Source organism: Ranitomeya imitator, chromosome 2, assembly GCF_032444005.1.
Source record: "Ranitomeya imitator isolate aRanImi1 chromosome 2, aRanImi1.pri, whole genome shotgun sequence".
Taxonomy (NCBI): Eukaryota; Metazoa; Chordata; class Amphibia; order Anura; family Dendrobatidae; genus Ranitomeya; species Ranitomeya imitator.
The window spans coordinates 131,595,439-131,612,334 of record NC_091283.1 but is presented as its reverse complement, the minus strand read 5'-3'; the positions used below and the strand labels follow the sequence as shown (position 1 = coordinate 131,612,334).

General features: G+C 45.8%; 1 protein-coding gene across 1 annotated transcript in view; it reads left to right on the top strand.

Annotated features, from left to right (window-relative positions):
• Positions 1-16,896, top strand: part of ATRX (ATRX chromatin remodeler) — a 246,932-nt gene that overhangs the window by 108,034 nt on the left and 122,002 nt on the right. The window contains exons 12-16 of the mRNA XM_069747241.1: positions 5,556-5,692; positions 6,702-6,899; positions 7,250-7,343; positions 15,491-15,587; positions 16,564-16,752. Of these exons, the coding sequence (XP_069603342.1) occupies positions 5,556-5,692; positions 6,702-6,899; positions 7,250-7,343; positions 15,491-15,587; positions 16,564-16,752 (715 nt within the window). The remainder of the gene's footprint in view (positions 1-5,555; positions 5,693-6,701; positions 6,900-7,249; positions 7,344-15,490; positions 15,588-16,563; positions 16,753-16,896) is intronic.

The following is a 16,896-nucleotide window of genomic DNA, read 5'->3' as shown; positions in this document are numbered from 1 at the left end:
CCCAAAAAGTTGTTGTCCAATTTGTCTCGAGTACGCTGATACCCCATATGTTGGGGTAAACCCCTGTTTGGGCGCACGGGAGAGCTCGGAAGTGAAGGAGCACTGTTTTACTTTTTCAATGCAGAATTGGCTGGAATTGAGATCGGACGCCATGTCGCGTTTGGAGAGCCCCTGATGTGTCTAAACAGTGGAAACCCCCCAATTATAAATGAAACCCTAATCCAAACGCACCACTAACCCTAATCCCAACTGTAACCCTAACCACACACCTAACCCAGACACACCCCTAATTCTAATCCCAACCCTAATCCCAACCGTAAATGTAATCCAAACCCTAACCCTAGCCCCAACCCTAGCCCTAACCCTAACCCTAACCGGAAAATGGAAATAAATACATTTTTTTTAATTTTATTATTTTTCCCTAAGGCTAGGTTCACATTGCGTTAGGGAAATCCGTTTAGCACTAGCGGATTGCGCTAACACAATGTCTTTTTAGGTGTCGTGTTTAGTGGTCGCGTTAACGTCCCCGCTCTGGAAGATCGGGGATCGGACCTCGGGCGCGCCGCGGACGCTGCAAGCAGCGTCTGAGGCGCGCCACAAAAGAATGGCACCTTGCTAGCGCGAGCCGAAAATGGCACGCTCTAGCGATGCGCTACACCCGAAAATCACATTGCTGTCAATGGTTGTGCTAACGGACCCGTTGCACGGCGTTAATTGTGACATTTTCGCCGTGCAACGCTGTCCGTTAGCGTTAACCCATTAACGCAATGTGAACCTAGCCTAACTAAGGGGGTGATGAAGGGGGGTTTGATTTACTTTTATAGCGAGTTTTTTAGCGGATTTTTATGATTGGCAGCCGTCACACACTAAAAGACGCTTTTTATAGCAAAAAAGTTTTTGCGTCTCCACATTTTGAGACCTATAATTTTTCCATATTTTGGTCCACAGAGTCATGTGAGGTCTTGTTTTTTGCGGGACGAGTTGACGTTTTTATCGGTTACATTTTCGGACACGTGACAGTTTTTGATCGCTTTTTATTCCGATTTTTTTGTGAGGCAGAATGACCAAAAACCAGCTATTCATGAATTTCTTTTGGGGGAGGCGTTTATACCGTTCCGCGTTTGGTAAAATTGATGAAGCAGTTTTATTCTTCGGGTCAGTACGATTACAGCGACACCTCATTTATATCATTTTTTTTATGTTTTGGCGCTTTTATACGATAAAAGCTATTTTATAGAAAAAATAATTATTTTGGCATCGCTTTATTCAGAGGACTATAACTTTTTTATTTTTTTGGTTATGATGCTATATGGCGGCTCGTTTTTTGCGGGACAAGATGACGTTTTCAGAGGTAACATGGTTATTTATATCCGTCTTTTTGATCGCGTGTTATTCCACTCTTTGTTCAGCGTTATGATAATAAAGCGTTGTTTTTTGGCTCGTTTTTTTTTTTTTTTTCTTACGGTGTTCACTGAAGGGGTTAACTAGTGGGCCAGTTTTATAGGTCGGGTCGTTACGGACGCGGCGATACTAAATATGTGTACTTTTATTGTTTTTTTGTTTTTTTTTATGTAAAGAAATGTATTTATGGGAATAATATTTTTTTTTTTCTGCTTTATTTAGGAATTTTTTTTTTATTTTTTTTTTTACAAGTGTGGAAATTTTTTTTTTTACTTTTTCACTTTGTCCCAGGGGGGGACATCACAGATCACCGATCTGACAGTGTGCACAGCACTCTGTTAGATCGGTGATCTAACATACAGCCGGGCAGGATTAGAGCTGCAGCTGCAGCCTGATCCTGACCCGGAAGTGCTCCCTGCAGGACCCGGATGCAGCCCGGCGGCCATTTTGGATCCGGGGACTGCAGGGAGAAGACGCTCGGTACACGGTGAGCACATCACCGTGTACCGATCGTCTCAGGGAAGCCCGCAGGGAGCCCCCTCCCTGCGCGATGCTTCCCTGCACCGCCGGCACACCGCGATCATCTTTGATCGCGGTGTGCCGGGGGTTAATGTGCCGGGAGCGGTCCGTGACCGCTCCTGGCACATAGTGCCGGATGTCAGCTGCGATAGGCAGCTGACACCCGGCCGCGATCGGCCGCGCTCCCCCCGTGAGCGCGGCCGATCGCATATGACGTACTATCCCGTCCATGGGAATTAAGTCCCAGGTCACCTGGACGGGATAGTACGTCATATGGGATTAAGGGGTTAATAAGGATGGTGTGAGATACTTTGTCAAATGCTTTGCTGAAGTCAAGATATACTATATCTACAGCATTTCACTGATCCACCCAGTCAGTGATTCTGTCATAGAAGGAAATTAAAGGGATCCTGTCACCTCATTTTTGAGCTATGAACTGCTGCCACTGCCTTTTGCGGCTTATCTACAGCATTCTAGAATGCTGTAGATAAGGCCCCAATCTAACCTCAAAGAGAAGAAAAACAAGTTATTATACTCCCCCGAGGCGGTCCGGTCCAATGGGCGTCGCAGGTCCGGCTACTCCCATCATCATGCAATGTCGTCATCTTCCTTGCGTCTTGTCATGGCTCCTGTGCAGGCGTACTGATCTGCCTTGCTGAGGGCAGAGCCAAGTACTGCAGTGCACAGGGCCTCTCTGACGTTTCCCGGCGCCTGTGCACGGCAGTACTGTGCTCTGCCCTCAACAGGGCAGATCAATATGCCTGCGCAGGAGACACGAAACAAGGAAGATGATATCGCATGAAGATGGGAGGCGCTGGAACTGCGACGCCCATCGGACCGGACCGCCCCCGGGGGAGTATAATATAACTGTTTTTCTTATATTTCAGGTTCTAGAATGCTGTAGATAAGCCCCGAAAGGCAGTGGCCGCAGCTCATGGCTCAAAAATGAGGTGATAGGTTCCCTTTAAGTTAGTCTGACATGACTTATTAGTTACAAATCCATGCTGACTCTGGTTAATCACTTCATTCTTATCCAGGTACTTACATACATGTTGTTTAATAATTTGTTTAAAGATTTTTCCTGGTATAGACGTCAGACTCACCGGCCTATAGTTCCCTGGATCCATCTTCTTCCCCTTTTTTTGAAGATAGGAACAACATTTGCTCTTCTCCAGTCTTCTGGGATTCTCCTGTTCTCTAAGAATTTTCAAAGATTAAGGAGAGTGGTTCAAAAATGTATTCTGCGATCTCCTTCAATACTCTGGGGTGTAATTCTTCTGGACCTGGAGACTTAAATTAATTTGTTAGCTAAGTGTTTCCTCACTATCTTTCTGTTTATAAACATTCTGGATTCTTTTATTTCTTTAATAAGACAGTGAAGATCATTTTATGTTACATTTTCCTTTCTGAGAGAAAATAGGTGCAAAATAGGAATTTAAAAGTTCGTCCTTCTCAACATTATTTCTTACCATTTCATCATTTTCATCCTGTAAAAATCGTATAGCATCTTTTACGGTTTCTTTTACTTTTGACATATCCCCAAAATCCTTTTTTATTGCTTTTGACGCCTCTTGCAAGCCTTAATTCATTGTCAGCATTAACTAATCTGATTCGTGCTCTGCAGGTACTGCAGACAGCATTATATTCTTCTTTAGATATGCCTCCCTCTTTCCATTTGATGAACATTTTTCTTCCTTTTTAGCATATGTTTAAGTTGTGTGTTCGTCTATCCTGGTTTCTTTAAATGCTTCGTATTCTTCCCTCTTTTTGGAATTGTTAATGATTGTGCTTTGAGAATCTCATTTTTCAAGATTTCCCATACCTTCCTGGACATTTTTGTCCTTAAGGATATCCAGCCAGCGCTTTGGATGTAGCACATGTCCGCTTCGCCCAAAAGCGCTGCCGGCTATTGAATGTAGATGATTCCACATGTGTTCATTGAACCGTGCGGAATCACCGCGCCTAATACATTGGACTGGTGATATTTATCTTGCAGAAACTGAGCTTCTCCGCAAGATAAATTGATATGCTGCAGTCTGGAAAGATGCGCCTCATGTCCGTCTCTGCAGGTAAGGTGCACACATAGTGATGAGATTTCTTGAAATGCCTTGCACTGTGCTGTAACATCTGGCCGCTGCGGGTTGGATGCTGCAGATGTACGCAGCATCCAACCCGCAGCGTTTACGGACTGTGAGAACATACCCTTAGGTTGGTTTCACTTAATACACTTCCTCTAGCCCCAGCATATATATTGGCCTATTACACCATCAACTAATCATTTAAATAGAGGACTATTAGACAGAAGCTACTAGGATTACAGGAGGGTTTAGGATTTTTTTTTTCTTGCATATATTTGAGATTAAAAATCCTTTTTAGAATTGTTTTAATAAAAGAAGAAAAAAAAAGCAGCTTTGCACACTTTTGCTCTTAGGCTTTTTTTACACATACCAGGCTTTTTGCGGCCCGTTATTCCGGGGCTTTTTTGCGGGCCGTATCGCCGCAATTTTCACGGTCTGACGCAATAATGGACCGCAAATAACTTGCGGGTCGCGGTTTTTCAGGCTTCTAATACTATGGAAATAGTATTGGAAATAAAAACGGCGTTCCGCAAAACCTAGAAGTCACGGTGCACCGCAAAAACAATCTTCAATTATTTTTGGAACCCCATTGATTTTCAATGGGGGCCGTGTCCGTAAGCCGTAAAAAAGATCGAGCAGGCTCGATCTTTTTTCACGGCTGTAAATACGGCGCACAGTGAAATTATTGCAGCCCTTTTTTGCGGCACCATAGAAATCTTATTGGGGCCGCAAAACAATGGTATGTGTAAAAGAAGCCTTACATCTCTTTACATTTCACTTTGTTGTTGTAAATCATCTCCAAAGAGATCAGAAAGAGACTGCAGAGCAGTACAAACCCCTTGTAGGTCCATCCTAGATTGCTGACTGACAGATTCTCCGTTAACTCTTTCTTCAGTCAGCAATAGACAGTGCAGCCAAGTGCTAATAGAAGGCAATCTGCAAAGTTTTTAATGGAACATAATTGTAAAAAATGTATTTTTAGCCACAAATGCATTCTTTTAAGTAAGAAATTATAACCAAAGGTTGACAACCTCTGTTGGCTGATTAATGTATGTGGGACCTTGTTGCACTTCTCTAACAGGTAATGTGGGGGAGAGATAAGGAAGGTAGATTGAACTCTATGCCAATCCTTTCCTTCTCCAGATATTCATTGCTTCGATGGGTGTCTGACAGCGGCTTATTCAGCTTTCCTGTTGACATTGGGAGATTGGCAGAGGTAACGGTCAGCCCAATGAGCTTTTGGCCAGAGGAGTATGGCTACCATGAGACAACAAAAATTTGTGATTTTTGTGCATAAAGCGTCAGAATTGGTGTATAGGGTGGGGCCTGAAGTAGAGGATGGCTCATTAGCCGACACATGTGAAACTTGTTTTTCTCTTCAGTTGTACTTAAGACTAATATTGTAGTGAAAACTCTAGCTTCTGGATCCTTGTGGGTCTACATTGGTGTACTGGGTGGGAAAAAAAGCAAACTTATAGGTGGAGTGTTTATCTTTTACATCCCTTTTATATGCATTATAGCAAATCAAACTTCTCAACCCATTTATTGTTTTCACAGGATTGCTAAGAAAATGCTTCTAGAGCAAATAAAAGCCAATTTGTCAACGGACGATGAGGTCTCTTCTGATGAGGAGCCTGATGATGAAAGTAAAAAGAAAAAAGTCAAATCTGAAAAAGCAGAGAATGAGGATAATGGTGAGTGTTGGTGTCTGTTTACTCAAATCACCAGAGTGTATGAATACATGGAGGTTCATTTCTTAGTGTTTTTTGTCCTTGCATATTGTTTCTTGTTGAGATTGTAGATGAAAAATGATATATAACGTATTTTGCAGTTTATAAGACGCACCCCAAATTTTGAGAAAAATTGGAAATTTTTTTCTTTATAAATCAATAAAATGGTGGTGCTTCTTACAGTCCATGCGTCTTATTGCTTACCGGGGGGTGGTGGCTGAGGTGAAGCAGGGTTCCAGGGTCGCTGCAGGCAGAGGCAGGAGTGGGGCGATGCTGTGGACCCCAGACTGGAAGAAATGGGTGTTCGAATGTGCGACGCTGCTGGTGTTTGGTTGTGCAGGGGCTCCGCCGACATTTTGTGAGAACCTGGAACCCCCATACTTCCATGGTTTACTTTGCGGTGGACTCAGTGAAAATGGCTGCTGGGGGTGGCGCATGCTCAGAATGAGATCTTGGCACTGAGATCTCATCTCCCAAGATCTTGGTGCCAAGATCTCCATCTGTGCATGCACTGCCGCCAGCAGCCATTTTCCTTGGGTCTACCGCAATGTAAACCATGGACGTGTGGGGGTTCCAGGCTTTCACAAAATGTCGGTGGGGCCCCTGCACCACCGAACACCCACAGTGTCACACCTCCATGCACACCCTCATCCCCCCAGCCTGCAGCAACACGCCACTCTTGCCTCCTCCAGCAGCGAACCTGGGACCCTGCTCCACCCCGGACAGTAAGGTGTAGTCGAATTATAAGACGCACACCCATTTTCCCCCCAAATGTGTGTGGGTGGGGTGGGGTGGAATTCATGTTATATTCTGAAAAATACAGTAGCTGAAAGAATTGCAAAAAAAAACAAACATCCTGCTGGTGGTCTGCAATCACAATGGTAATGTGTGATCAGGCATTAATGTGGAGGCATCGTTAAAAATGCTTTGTTTTCCAGAATGGTAATACTAATAGAGCACATTTATGTTTTAGATGAAGAAAACTCTGACTCCGACTCCAACTCTGATTCTGACACTGACTCTGGAAAGAAGCCCCGCTACAGACATCGTTTGCTGCGGCACAAACTGTCCCTAAGTGAAGCAGAATCTGACGGGGAGAAAGCGGAAAAAGGAGAGAAGAAAAATAAATCTAAGAGTTCAAAGGATGGAAAGCGTCGGAACAGAAGAAAGGGTACTTTACATTTCCTTTTCTGACAAATTATTCTAGTTCATGAGTGGATTTGCAGCTTCGCAAAATGCAGCTATACAGTAAAAAAAAAAAAAAATTCTCATTTGTTTTCAGAATGTTTTTTTCCTACTGGGAACTTTAATCTTTGTATGCAAATGTCACCAAATATCTTTGTGTATATTAGAACAGAACAAAAATCTGCACATAACAAATAAACATTACTTTCTATTAAAATCTGTTTAATAGCGATTTTCCATTCACTACTGTATTTGATTGTACATTGTTGTACACTTACTACAATGGAAAGATATATTTTTTTTTTTCTTAAACTTTTTATACCTTTATTTTCCTAGTGAGCAGCGATGAATCGGAGTCTGCAAGTGAAGGTTCTGGAGTCAGCGAAGAAGTCACTGACAGTGAGTCTGATGACCAACGCCCCAGAACAAGGTCTTTTTTTTCTTCTTTTATATACAATGTTCTAAGTTGTTCTCATTGTAGCCATGATTATGTACAGGTGCTATTCACAAAATTAGAATATCATCGAAAAGTTAATTTATTTCAGTTCTTCAATGCGAAAAGTGAAACTCATATTATAGTCATTACAAAAGAGTGATCCATTTCAAGTGTTTATTTCTGTTAATGTTGATGATTGTGGCTTACAGCCAATGAAAACCCGACAGTCATTATCTCAGTAAATTAGAATAATTAACAAAAAACACCTGCAAAAGGCTTCCTAAGCATTTAACCCCTTTCTGACCCGTCAGATCCCCGCTTTGATGTGGGCTCCGGCGCTGAGCCCACATCAAAGCCGCGACATGAAAGCTGTTTTGAACAGCTGACATGTGCGTGCAATAGCTGCGAGTGGAATCGCGATCCACCCGCCGCTATTAACTAGTTAAATGCCGTTGTCAAACGCTGACAGCTGCATTTAACTACCGCATTACCGACCCCCGTCAAATGATCGGGGGTCAGCGATTCGTCGGCATAGTAACCAGAGGTCTATGGCTGCTGATGCCTGCTTGCTGTGAGCGCCACCCTGTGGTCGACGTTCATAGCAAGCCTGTAATTCAGCTACATAGGAGCGATCTGAGCATAGCCTCTATGTAGCAGAGCTGATCAGGCTATGCCAGCTTATAGCCTTCCATGAAGGCTATTGAAGCATGGCAAGTGTAAAAAAAAAAAAAAAAAAAAAAAAAAAAAGTTTAAAAAAATATATGAAAAAAATAAAAAAAATATATAAAAGTTTAACTCACCCACCTTTCGCCCCAATCAAAGTAAAACAATAAAAATACGCACGTTCAGAATCACCCGATCTATCAATAAAAAAAAGGATTAACCTGATCGCTAAACGGCGTAGCGAGAAAAAAATTAGAAATGCCCGAATTAACTTTTTTTGGGGTTGCTGCGACATTGAATTAAAATGCAATAACGGGCGTTCAAAAGAACCTATCTGCACCAAAATGGTATCACTAAAAACGTCAGCTCGGTGTGCAAAAAATAAGCCCTCACTCGACCACAGATCACGAAAAATGGAGACGCTATGGGTATCGGAAAATGGCGCAATTATTTATTTTTTAAGCAAAGTTTAGATTTTTTTTTTCACCACTTAGGTAAAAGATAACCTAGACATGTTTGGTGTCTATGAACTCATACTGACCTGTAGAATCATGATGGCAGGTCTGTTTACTCTGTCCCTCATTGGGGGACACAGGACCATGGGTGTTATGCTGCTGTCCACTAGGAGGCGACACTATGTATAATCTGGAAAAGATTAACTGTGGCTCCCCCTCTGCAGTATACACCCCTGGACAGCGTCAGCCTTCTCCAGTTCCGGTTCAAATCCGCCCCCACATCCCCCCCCCCCCCCCCCCCCGATCTAGGCCTAATTTAGGCCCCGGCTTTGGCCTAGCTGAAGCCTCCTCTCCGCCCCCCAGCCCGCCCCCGGATGACAAATATGACACTCTACAGTGTCATAGAGGGGGTGGATTGAGACAGAAAGGGCGCGTTTTTACACAGCTTTGCCGCCTTTTTTTCTGCTCTCCGCCCCCTTCTCCCCCTGCATCTTTTTCTACTGCAGCAAGGATTAACCCTGTATCTCCCGGTCAGCAGGACCAGGCCAGCCAGTCTCCAGGGGGCACAGGACTGTGGATCTTCGGCACTGGACCTAGGGGCAAACTGGTGGGGTAAGATCACAGCTGGGTTGTTTTACTCGGCTGTGAATCAATATTCCCTATAAGGCTCCCGTATAGGTTCCTCTGCATAGCTACCCCTGTAAGGTGCTAGCCAGCCCTTTTGCACTCTGTGCACTATGACGGGCTCAAGGTCCTGGAGAACCAGGCAGGACTGTTATTATGCATTCTGCACAGCCTGCAGGACCGCTCTCCCCAGTGGCAGCAGGTGCGCACTGCCAGGACTGCATCCATACTACTGTGTCAGAGCCTCAAGAAGCCCGCCTGCCAATGCCTCGGTGTCTAATGCCACGCCGGAATGGGTCACTCAGATGTTGCAATCTATGACGCAGTCTATAGATAACAAACCTCCACATTGCTTCAGGCTCTGCAGCGTCATGCCTCGGCTATGACCGTTACCATGCAACGGGAGAGCTTGACTCAGGAACAGAACGACCTGGCACATCCACGTCTAGGTCAGGACGCAAGCGAACCCATAGGTCAAGTCCATCTGCGTCATCCTATAGCACGGTCATCCCCTTCTAGGGAGAGACACCGTAGTTCCAGGTCATCCAGACCGTCCCCTTCCAGGGGCAGACAATGCAGATCTCCGCAATCCCCGACCAGTGAAGGCTTCCTCCCCAGCTCATCCAGCAGGGGACGCCTCAGTGATGCACAGGATTTGGAAGTCATCTGTGACTCCGACTCAGACAGGGAAACGGAGGGGGTCTCTGATCCCAATCCCCCCTAGCAATGCAGCGCTAGTCGAGGACATAATCTCTTCCATCCATCGGGTGCTGGACATTTCTAATCTGCCAACAGAGGCCCCAAGATCTCCCTTGAAGGACCTCTGAAGCCGCTTAAGGTTTTCTCTAACCACCCAGAGTTTAAAGCGATCCTTAAAAAGCAGCTCCCACAGCCTGAGAAAAAATTCGCTAATCGCAAATATCTGGAGGCAAAGTACCTTTTCCCACACCAAGGAATGCACAGATCCACCCGAATGGACCCCCCAGTCTCTAGACTAGCAGCACAGACCCTCTTTTCACTGCCAGATAGCTCAACCATCAGGGACGCAGCAGACCGGCAGGTAGAACACATGGCTCGTTCAATTTTTCGAGGCGGCAGGGGCCTCCCTGGCTCCCGCGTTCGCTTCAGTTTGGGCCGCCAAGGCCATCCTGGCTTGGGCCAAAAATTTACAAGCTGGCCTCCAAGCATCTGCCCCTGAGCTGTCGGACCAAGCGGTTAAAATAGCAGTTGTAGCAGATTACATGCTTCATGCAGCTCTGGATTCAGCAAGGGGCGTAGCGAGGATAGCATCAAATGCCATCACGACTCGGCGTATCCTCTGGCTGCGGAATGGAAAGCGGACGCAGCCTCGAAGTCCCTCACGCACCTCCCGTATCTCAGTGGGTGACCTTTTTCGGTGAAAGGTTGGACAATGATAACCAACGCCACCGGGGGTAGGAGTATTTCTCTCCCTCAACTGAAACCTATACGCACTTACAAAAAGTGTAACAAACCCGATTCCGATCCTTTCGGAATTCCTTGGGCTGGTCCGTCTCGCGTCCAGCACGCAACCGTTCCCCACACAGGGACAACTCACGGTCGACGCAAAGTTCGGACAAGACCTGGCAGTTAAAAGCAGGCCAGTCAAAGCCCAAAGGAGGAAAACCTCAGACTTTTTCCTCATGACTCATGGACCGGAAGACATCCCACCCGTAGGCGACTTTGCTCCTTTCAGCAAGTCTGGATGCCTACTACTGAAGACAGGTGGATCGGGGAACTAGTGTCTTTAGGATACAAGATAGAGTTCAACTTCCAACCCACGAACCGATTCTTCCTCTCGGCCGAAAACCGTCAGCCAAGGCTCGTGCCTTCCACCAAGCGGTTTCCTCACTTCTTCAAGCAGGAGTCATAGTACTGGTCCCCACGGCCGAGTGCTTCCAAGGGTTCTACTCCAATCTATTCGTAGTCCCCAAGAAAGAAAGCAGTGTGCGGCCCATATTGCACCTAAAACAACTGAACAAATATGTACGGGTCCGTCACTTCCGCATGGAGTCTCTTCGGTCCATCATTGCATCCATGGAGAAGGGAGAATATCTCGCCTCCATACACATTCAAGACGCATACCTGCATATACCGATTGCACCTGCCCATCAGAGGTTTCTCAGGTTCGCAATCGACCAGGACCACTACCAGTTCATGGCTCTCCCGTTTGCACTTGCCACGGCTCCCAGAGTGTTAACCAAGGTCATGGCAGCCACCATGGACGTCCTGCACTCCAGAGGCATAGTAGTCGTTCCATACCCGGACAATCTACTCATCGAGGCTCCTACCTTCAATGGCTGCGAGCGCAGCGTCTCAAGCACAAATGACACTGAGTTGCATGGGCTGATTAGTCAACCTACAAAGGTCATCACCAACCCTGAGTCAGTCTCTGACCTTCCTGGGAATGCTAGACAACACTTCCAGGGATCTAGTGCCCTTTTTCCAGGAACAAGGTACTGGCTCTCCGCCTAGGAGTTCGCATCCTCCTCCGCAAACCCCTCCGATCTCTCCGGTTTGCCATGAGAGTCCCTGGCAGGATGGGGGCAGCAATAGAGGCGGTCCCATTTGGCCCAGTTTCACCTCAGGCCTCTCCAACTAGCCATTCTCAAGTCCTGGGACAGGAATCCTGTTTTCTCTCGACAGGGAATTCCAGCTAATGTCGTCAACCAGGAGGTCCCTGCACTGGTTGCTCAAGCCAACCTTGCTTGCAAAGGGGAAATCCTTTCTCACAGGTCAATGGAAGGTTCTGACCACCGATGCAAGCCTGACGGGTTGGGGTGCAGTGCACCTACAACACAGGGCAAGTGGTCCCCAGTGCAAGCGACCATGCCCATCAACATCCTGGATGGAAATTCGTGCCATCCTCCTGGCATTGAGGGCCTTCCATCACTTACTGGCAGCCTCTCACATCAGAATACAATCGGACAATGCCACGACTGTGGCATATGTGAATCACCAAGGGGGGACCCGCAGTACCCAGGTGATGCGAGAAGTGTCGCACATCCTTCGCTAGGTGGAGGACACAGGCTCGGTTCTCTCGGCGGTCCACATTCCGGATGTGGACAACTGGGCAGCAGTCTTCCTCAGACGACAAGGAATAGATTCGGGACAGTGGTCTCTCCATCCCGAAATTTTTTGCCAGATCTGACATTGCTAGGGGACCCCAGATGTGGACCTAATGGCATCCCACTTCAATGCCAAGGTCTCCAACTTCATGGCTAGAACACACGATCCGCGGTCGCTCGGAGCAGATGCTCTGGTTCAGGACTGGACCCAGTTCCAGCCTGTACATTTTTCCACCTCTCCCCCTGTTATCCAGAGTGGTGAGGAAAATCAAGCAAGATGGAATTCCAACCATCTTAATCGCACCGGTCTGGCCCAGACGTACATGGTACGCTGACGTCGTGCAACTTTCAGAAGACGCCCCCTGGCGCCTGCCCGACCGCCCGGAACTTCTATCACAAGGCCCGTTCTACCACCAGAACTCCGGGGCTCTCAATTTGACGGCGTGGCCCTTGAAACCTGGTTTCTAATCCAGGCAGGGCTCTCGACGGACGTCATGGGAACCATGATCAGGGCACGGAAGCCAGCCTCTGCCAAGATCTATTACCGTACCTGGAAAGCTTTCTTTACCTGGTGCGAATCTCGGGGCCAGACTCCACTCCCTTATTCCTTACCCAAAGTACTTGTTTTTCTCCAATCGGGTCTGGAGGCCAGGCTGTCCCTGGGCTCGCTTAAGAGCCAGGTGTCAGCCCTCTGTGCTTTGTCCTTTGTCAAACGCGTATTGCTACCAAGCCGCAAGTAAGAACTTTTCTTCAGGGGGTTTCCCGATTGGTTCCCCCCTACAGACGACCACTAGAAACGTGGGACCTCAACCTGGTACTGACAGCATTGCAGGAACCACCCTTCAAACCCCTTAAGGAGGTGCCCCTCTGCCTTCTATCCCAGAAGGTGGTTTTTCCTGGTGGCAATCACCTCGCTACGCAGGGTGTCTGAACTGACAGCACTCTCCTGCAGACGGCCTTTCTGGTTTTTCACCAGGACAAGGTAGTTTTCCGTACGGTCCCATCATTCCTTCTGAAGGTTGTGTCCCACCACCTTAATGAGGACATTTTCTCTGCCATCCTTTTGTCCGGTCTCGGTTCATAGAGCGGAGAAGGCTCTGCATGCGCTTGACCTTGTCAGGGCATTGCGTATATATGTGTCTAGGACTACGTTCTTCCGGAGGTCTGATTTCTCTTTTCCTTCTTCCGGAAGGCGGCCGCAAGGGTCTGCCAGCTTCCAAAGCTACCCTTGCCAGGTGGATCAGATCCACCATACAAGACGCCTACAGCCTTAAGAATTCTCTTCTTCCAGCCGGTATTACGGCATACTCTACACGGGCTGTAGGGGGCCTCCTGGGCCATTTGGCACCAGGCTTCGGCACAAGAAGTGTCTAAGGCGGCCACTTGGACTAGCCTACACACGTTTACTAAACACTACAGGGTTCATACCCAGTCCTCAGCGGACGCGAGCCTGGGTAGATGTGTTCTGCAGGCTGCGGTGCCCCAAGTGTAGCGGCCTGTCTGCACAATATTCGTCCATTGCTTTCCACCCAGGGACTGCTTTGGGACATCCCATGGTCCTGTGTCCCCCAATGATGCGACAGAGTAAAGGAGATTTTTGTGTACTCACCGTAAAATCTCTTTCTCTTAGCCTCTAATTGGGGGACACAGCTCCCACCCTGTGGCCCTTCCGGGTCGTTGTTACTGTCGAGTTCTCATATTGTTCTTTGAGCTCGTACATAGTGGCCTTCTTATAGGCATGCCTATGTTATTCATGTTACATTCCTCCTACTGCTTTTGCACAAAACTGGAGAAGGCTGACGCCGTACAGGGGTGTATACTGCAGAGAAAGAGCCACAGTTAATCTTTTCCAGATTATGCATAATGTCGCCTCCTAGTGGACAGCAGCATAATACCCATGGTCCTGTGTCCCCCAATTAGAGGCTAAGAGAAAGAGATTTTACGGTGAGTACACAAAAATCTCCTTTTACCATTTAGTGAACCTAGCAAAAAAGCCAAAAAAACAAAAAAAGTGTGGGATTGCACTTTTTTTTTTTCACTGCACTTGGAATTTTTTTTCATATTTTCTGTTACAAGACATGGTAAAACCAATGGTGTCGTTCAAATGTACAACTCGTTCCGCAAAAAATAAGCTCTCGTATGGCCATGTTGACGGAAAAATAAGAGTTATGGCTCTGGGAAGGAGGGGAGCAAAAAATGAAAATGCAAAACCAAAAATACCCCGAACCTTTAAGGGTTAAAAACAACACTATCACTGTGCTTTATTGGGCGCAAACTCGCCTGACCTTAACCCCCCATAGTGGAGTATTGTCAAGAGGAAGATGAGACACCAGACCCAACAATGCAGAGGAGCTGAAGGCTGCTATCAAAGCAACCTGGGCTTCCATAACACCTCAGCAGTGCCACAGGCTGATCACTTCCATGCCATGCCACATTGATGCAGGATTTGATGCAAAAGGAGCCTCGACCAAGTATTGAGTGCATTTACTGAACATACATTTCAGTAGGCCAACATTTCAGATTTTAAAATCATTTTTCTAGCTGGTGTTATAAAGTATTCTAATTTACTGAGATAATGATGACTTTTTGCGTTTTCATTGGCTGAATGTTAAGTTGTTCACTTTCCCCTTCTTGGCATCCTGTGTTATACACATGAATTCTAACCAGTAGCCTGAATTGGCTGTGACATTGACAGCCATATCATGTACTATAACAGGACTGAACTAATCTGTTCTCTAATGGTAAAGACTTGTAAACACACAACACCTTGTTGATAATTGATGCACTTGTCATCTGTAAAAGGTAATTCCAGTATACTACAGCACATGTACATCGTGGTGATTGCATAGGCAGTGCACCCCCACCACACTACCAGCCACAGTGCCCCACTTCATCCCCTTAGCACATCAGAAAGGGCTGCTCCGCTCTTTGGTATAAATCCTGCCCCTGTTCATAGCAGTGGACATAGCTAGAAGGTACTGGACAAGCAGAACCTGCACAGATTTACTCTGGTGTTTGCACACGTGTCTACATTGGTTGTTTACTGAACTGTCAGATTTTACAAAAGTCAGTGTTTCAGATCTGACAACAAGTGGGTGACGTGGATTCTGTCCACCCTGCAGAGTACATGCTGCCTCCAAGTCATTGCACAGCAAGGAACTTTGCTTCTCTAAACTGCATTCTAATATCACCAGAAGATTGTACTCAACTGTCCAAAATAAAAACAGTGCCTAAATTAGTTATTTATACAACAATTATTTTTAAAGGCTAAAATGGAATTTCTCAAATATATCTGTTGCTTATAATTTTGCAGGTCGGCAAAGAAGGAAGCAGAGGAAAATCAACGAAGTTATAAGCAGAAAAAGAAAAGACGACGAATCAAAGTCCAAGAGGACTCTAGTGAAGCAAAGGTACCAGCCACAGTTACTGCACACTGGATTTTAGGGTGTCTGAATATCTATAGCCCGAGATCGCACGTGCCCTAATTATAGCAGGTTTCCTGCAACACCTTATGCTATAATGCAAGTGGAGGAGGCTTTGACACTATGAAAAATATCTGCAATGATATCCAGACATACTGTGTATTTTCAGATTGTCATCCTTTATATGTGATGTACTTGGTGTATTTTTCTCCACTTATGGTATATTACTTGCAGATTTATCTGTGCGTTTGCCATTGATGGTTAGAAGTCTTACGCTAGGGTCACACAACAGAGTTTTCTCTGATCTGATAGAATTGGTCTAATTGTTCTTATCATATTCTGATCAGACTCTGATTAGAGGATGATCGTAGTGTGATCCGATTTTTTTTCAGAAGAGTAAATGGAAGAAAAAAAAGGTCTCAATCTTCACCATTCTGTCAGTCCATGAAAATCTGACGTATCGTACTTGAATGTTATCTCATTGCAGTCTGACTTTTCCCCCCCCTTTTTTTCTCCCCCTTTTCTTTTAGCAGACTCTGTCCGAGTGAAAAATCGGACATATGCATGACCCCTTAAAATAACATTGGTCCTAGCGTGATCCAATGTTATGTCGGATCGCACTTGGACCAAAAATAATGTCTACTTCACAAACCCTTGTTATGTGTATTTGCACTCTACAGGCATAGGTTCTATTGTCCTGTCCACACTACAGTATATCACTTGTAGTGCCACATCTCATCCTGCAGAGGTCACTGTTGTCTTTTCATTTCTGTATGTAAACTTTTGTAATAAAGAATGCGCAGAGGCTCTGATGATTAGCCCTAGGTTAATTGGTGCCTGCTGGTGGCTTCTTGGAATATGGGTTTGTAAATAAGACCAGAGTGCTAATATCTACTATACTTTTTTTCTACAATTAAAGCTTGATAATCGCTAGCCAGCTATGTATTTCTTCTCAATAATTTAGACAAATTCAGAAGATGGAGATGAGGATGATGACTCGGACTCCAAATCTCCAGGAAAAGGTCGGAAGAAAATCCGAAAAATCTTAAAGGATGACAAATTAAGAACAGAAACTCAAAATGCTGTGAAATTGGAAGAAGAAAGGAGGAAGAGAATTGCTGAGAGAGAGCGAGAGCGGGAAAAACTGAGGGAGGTACGATTATCACTACGTACCACAATTTATCCTTCTAATATATGATAGCCAAATAACACGGTTTAAGTTTGTAATGCATCACGTAATCGCCATCTAATAACTGTTTTGTGCACAGGACTGCTTTCAGTGACCGTCTAACTAGTG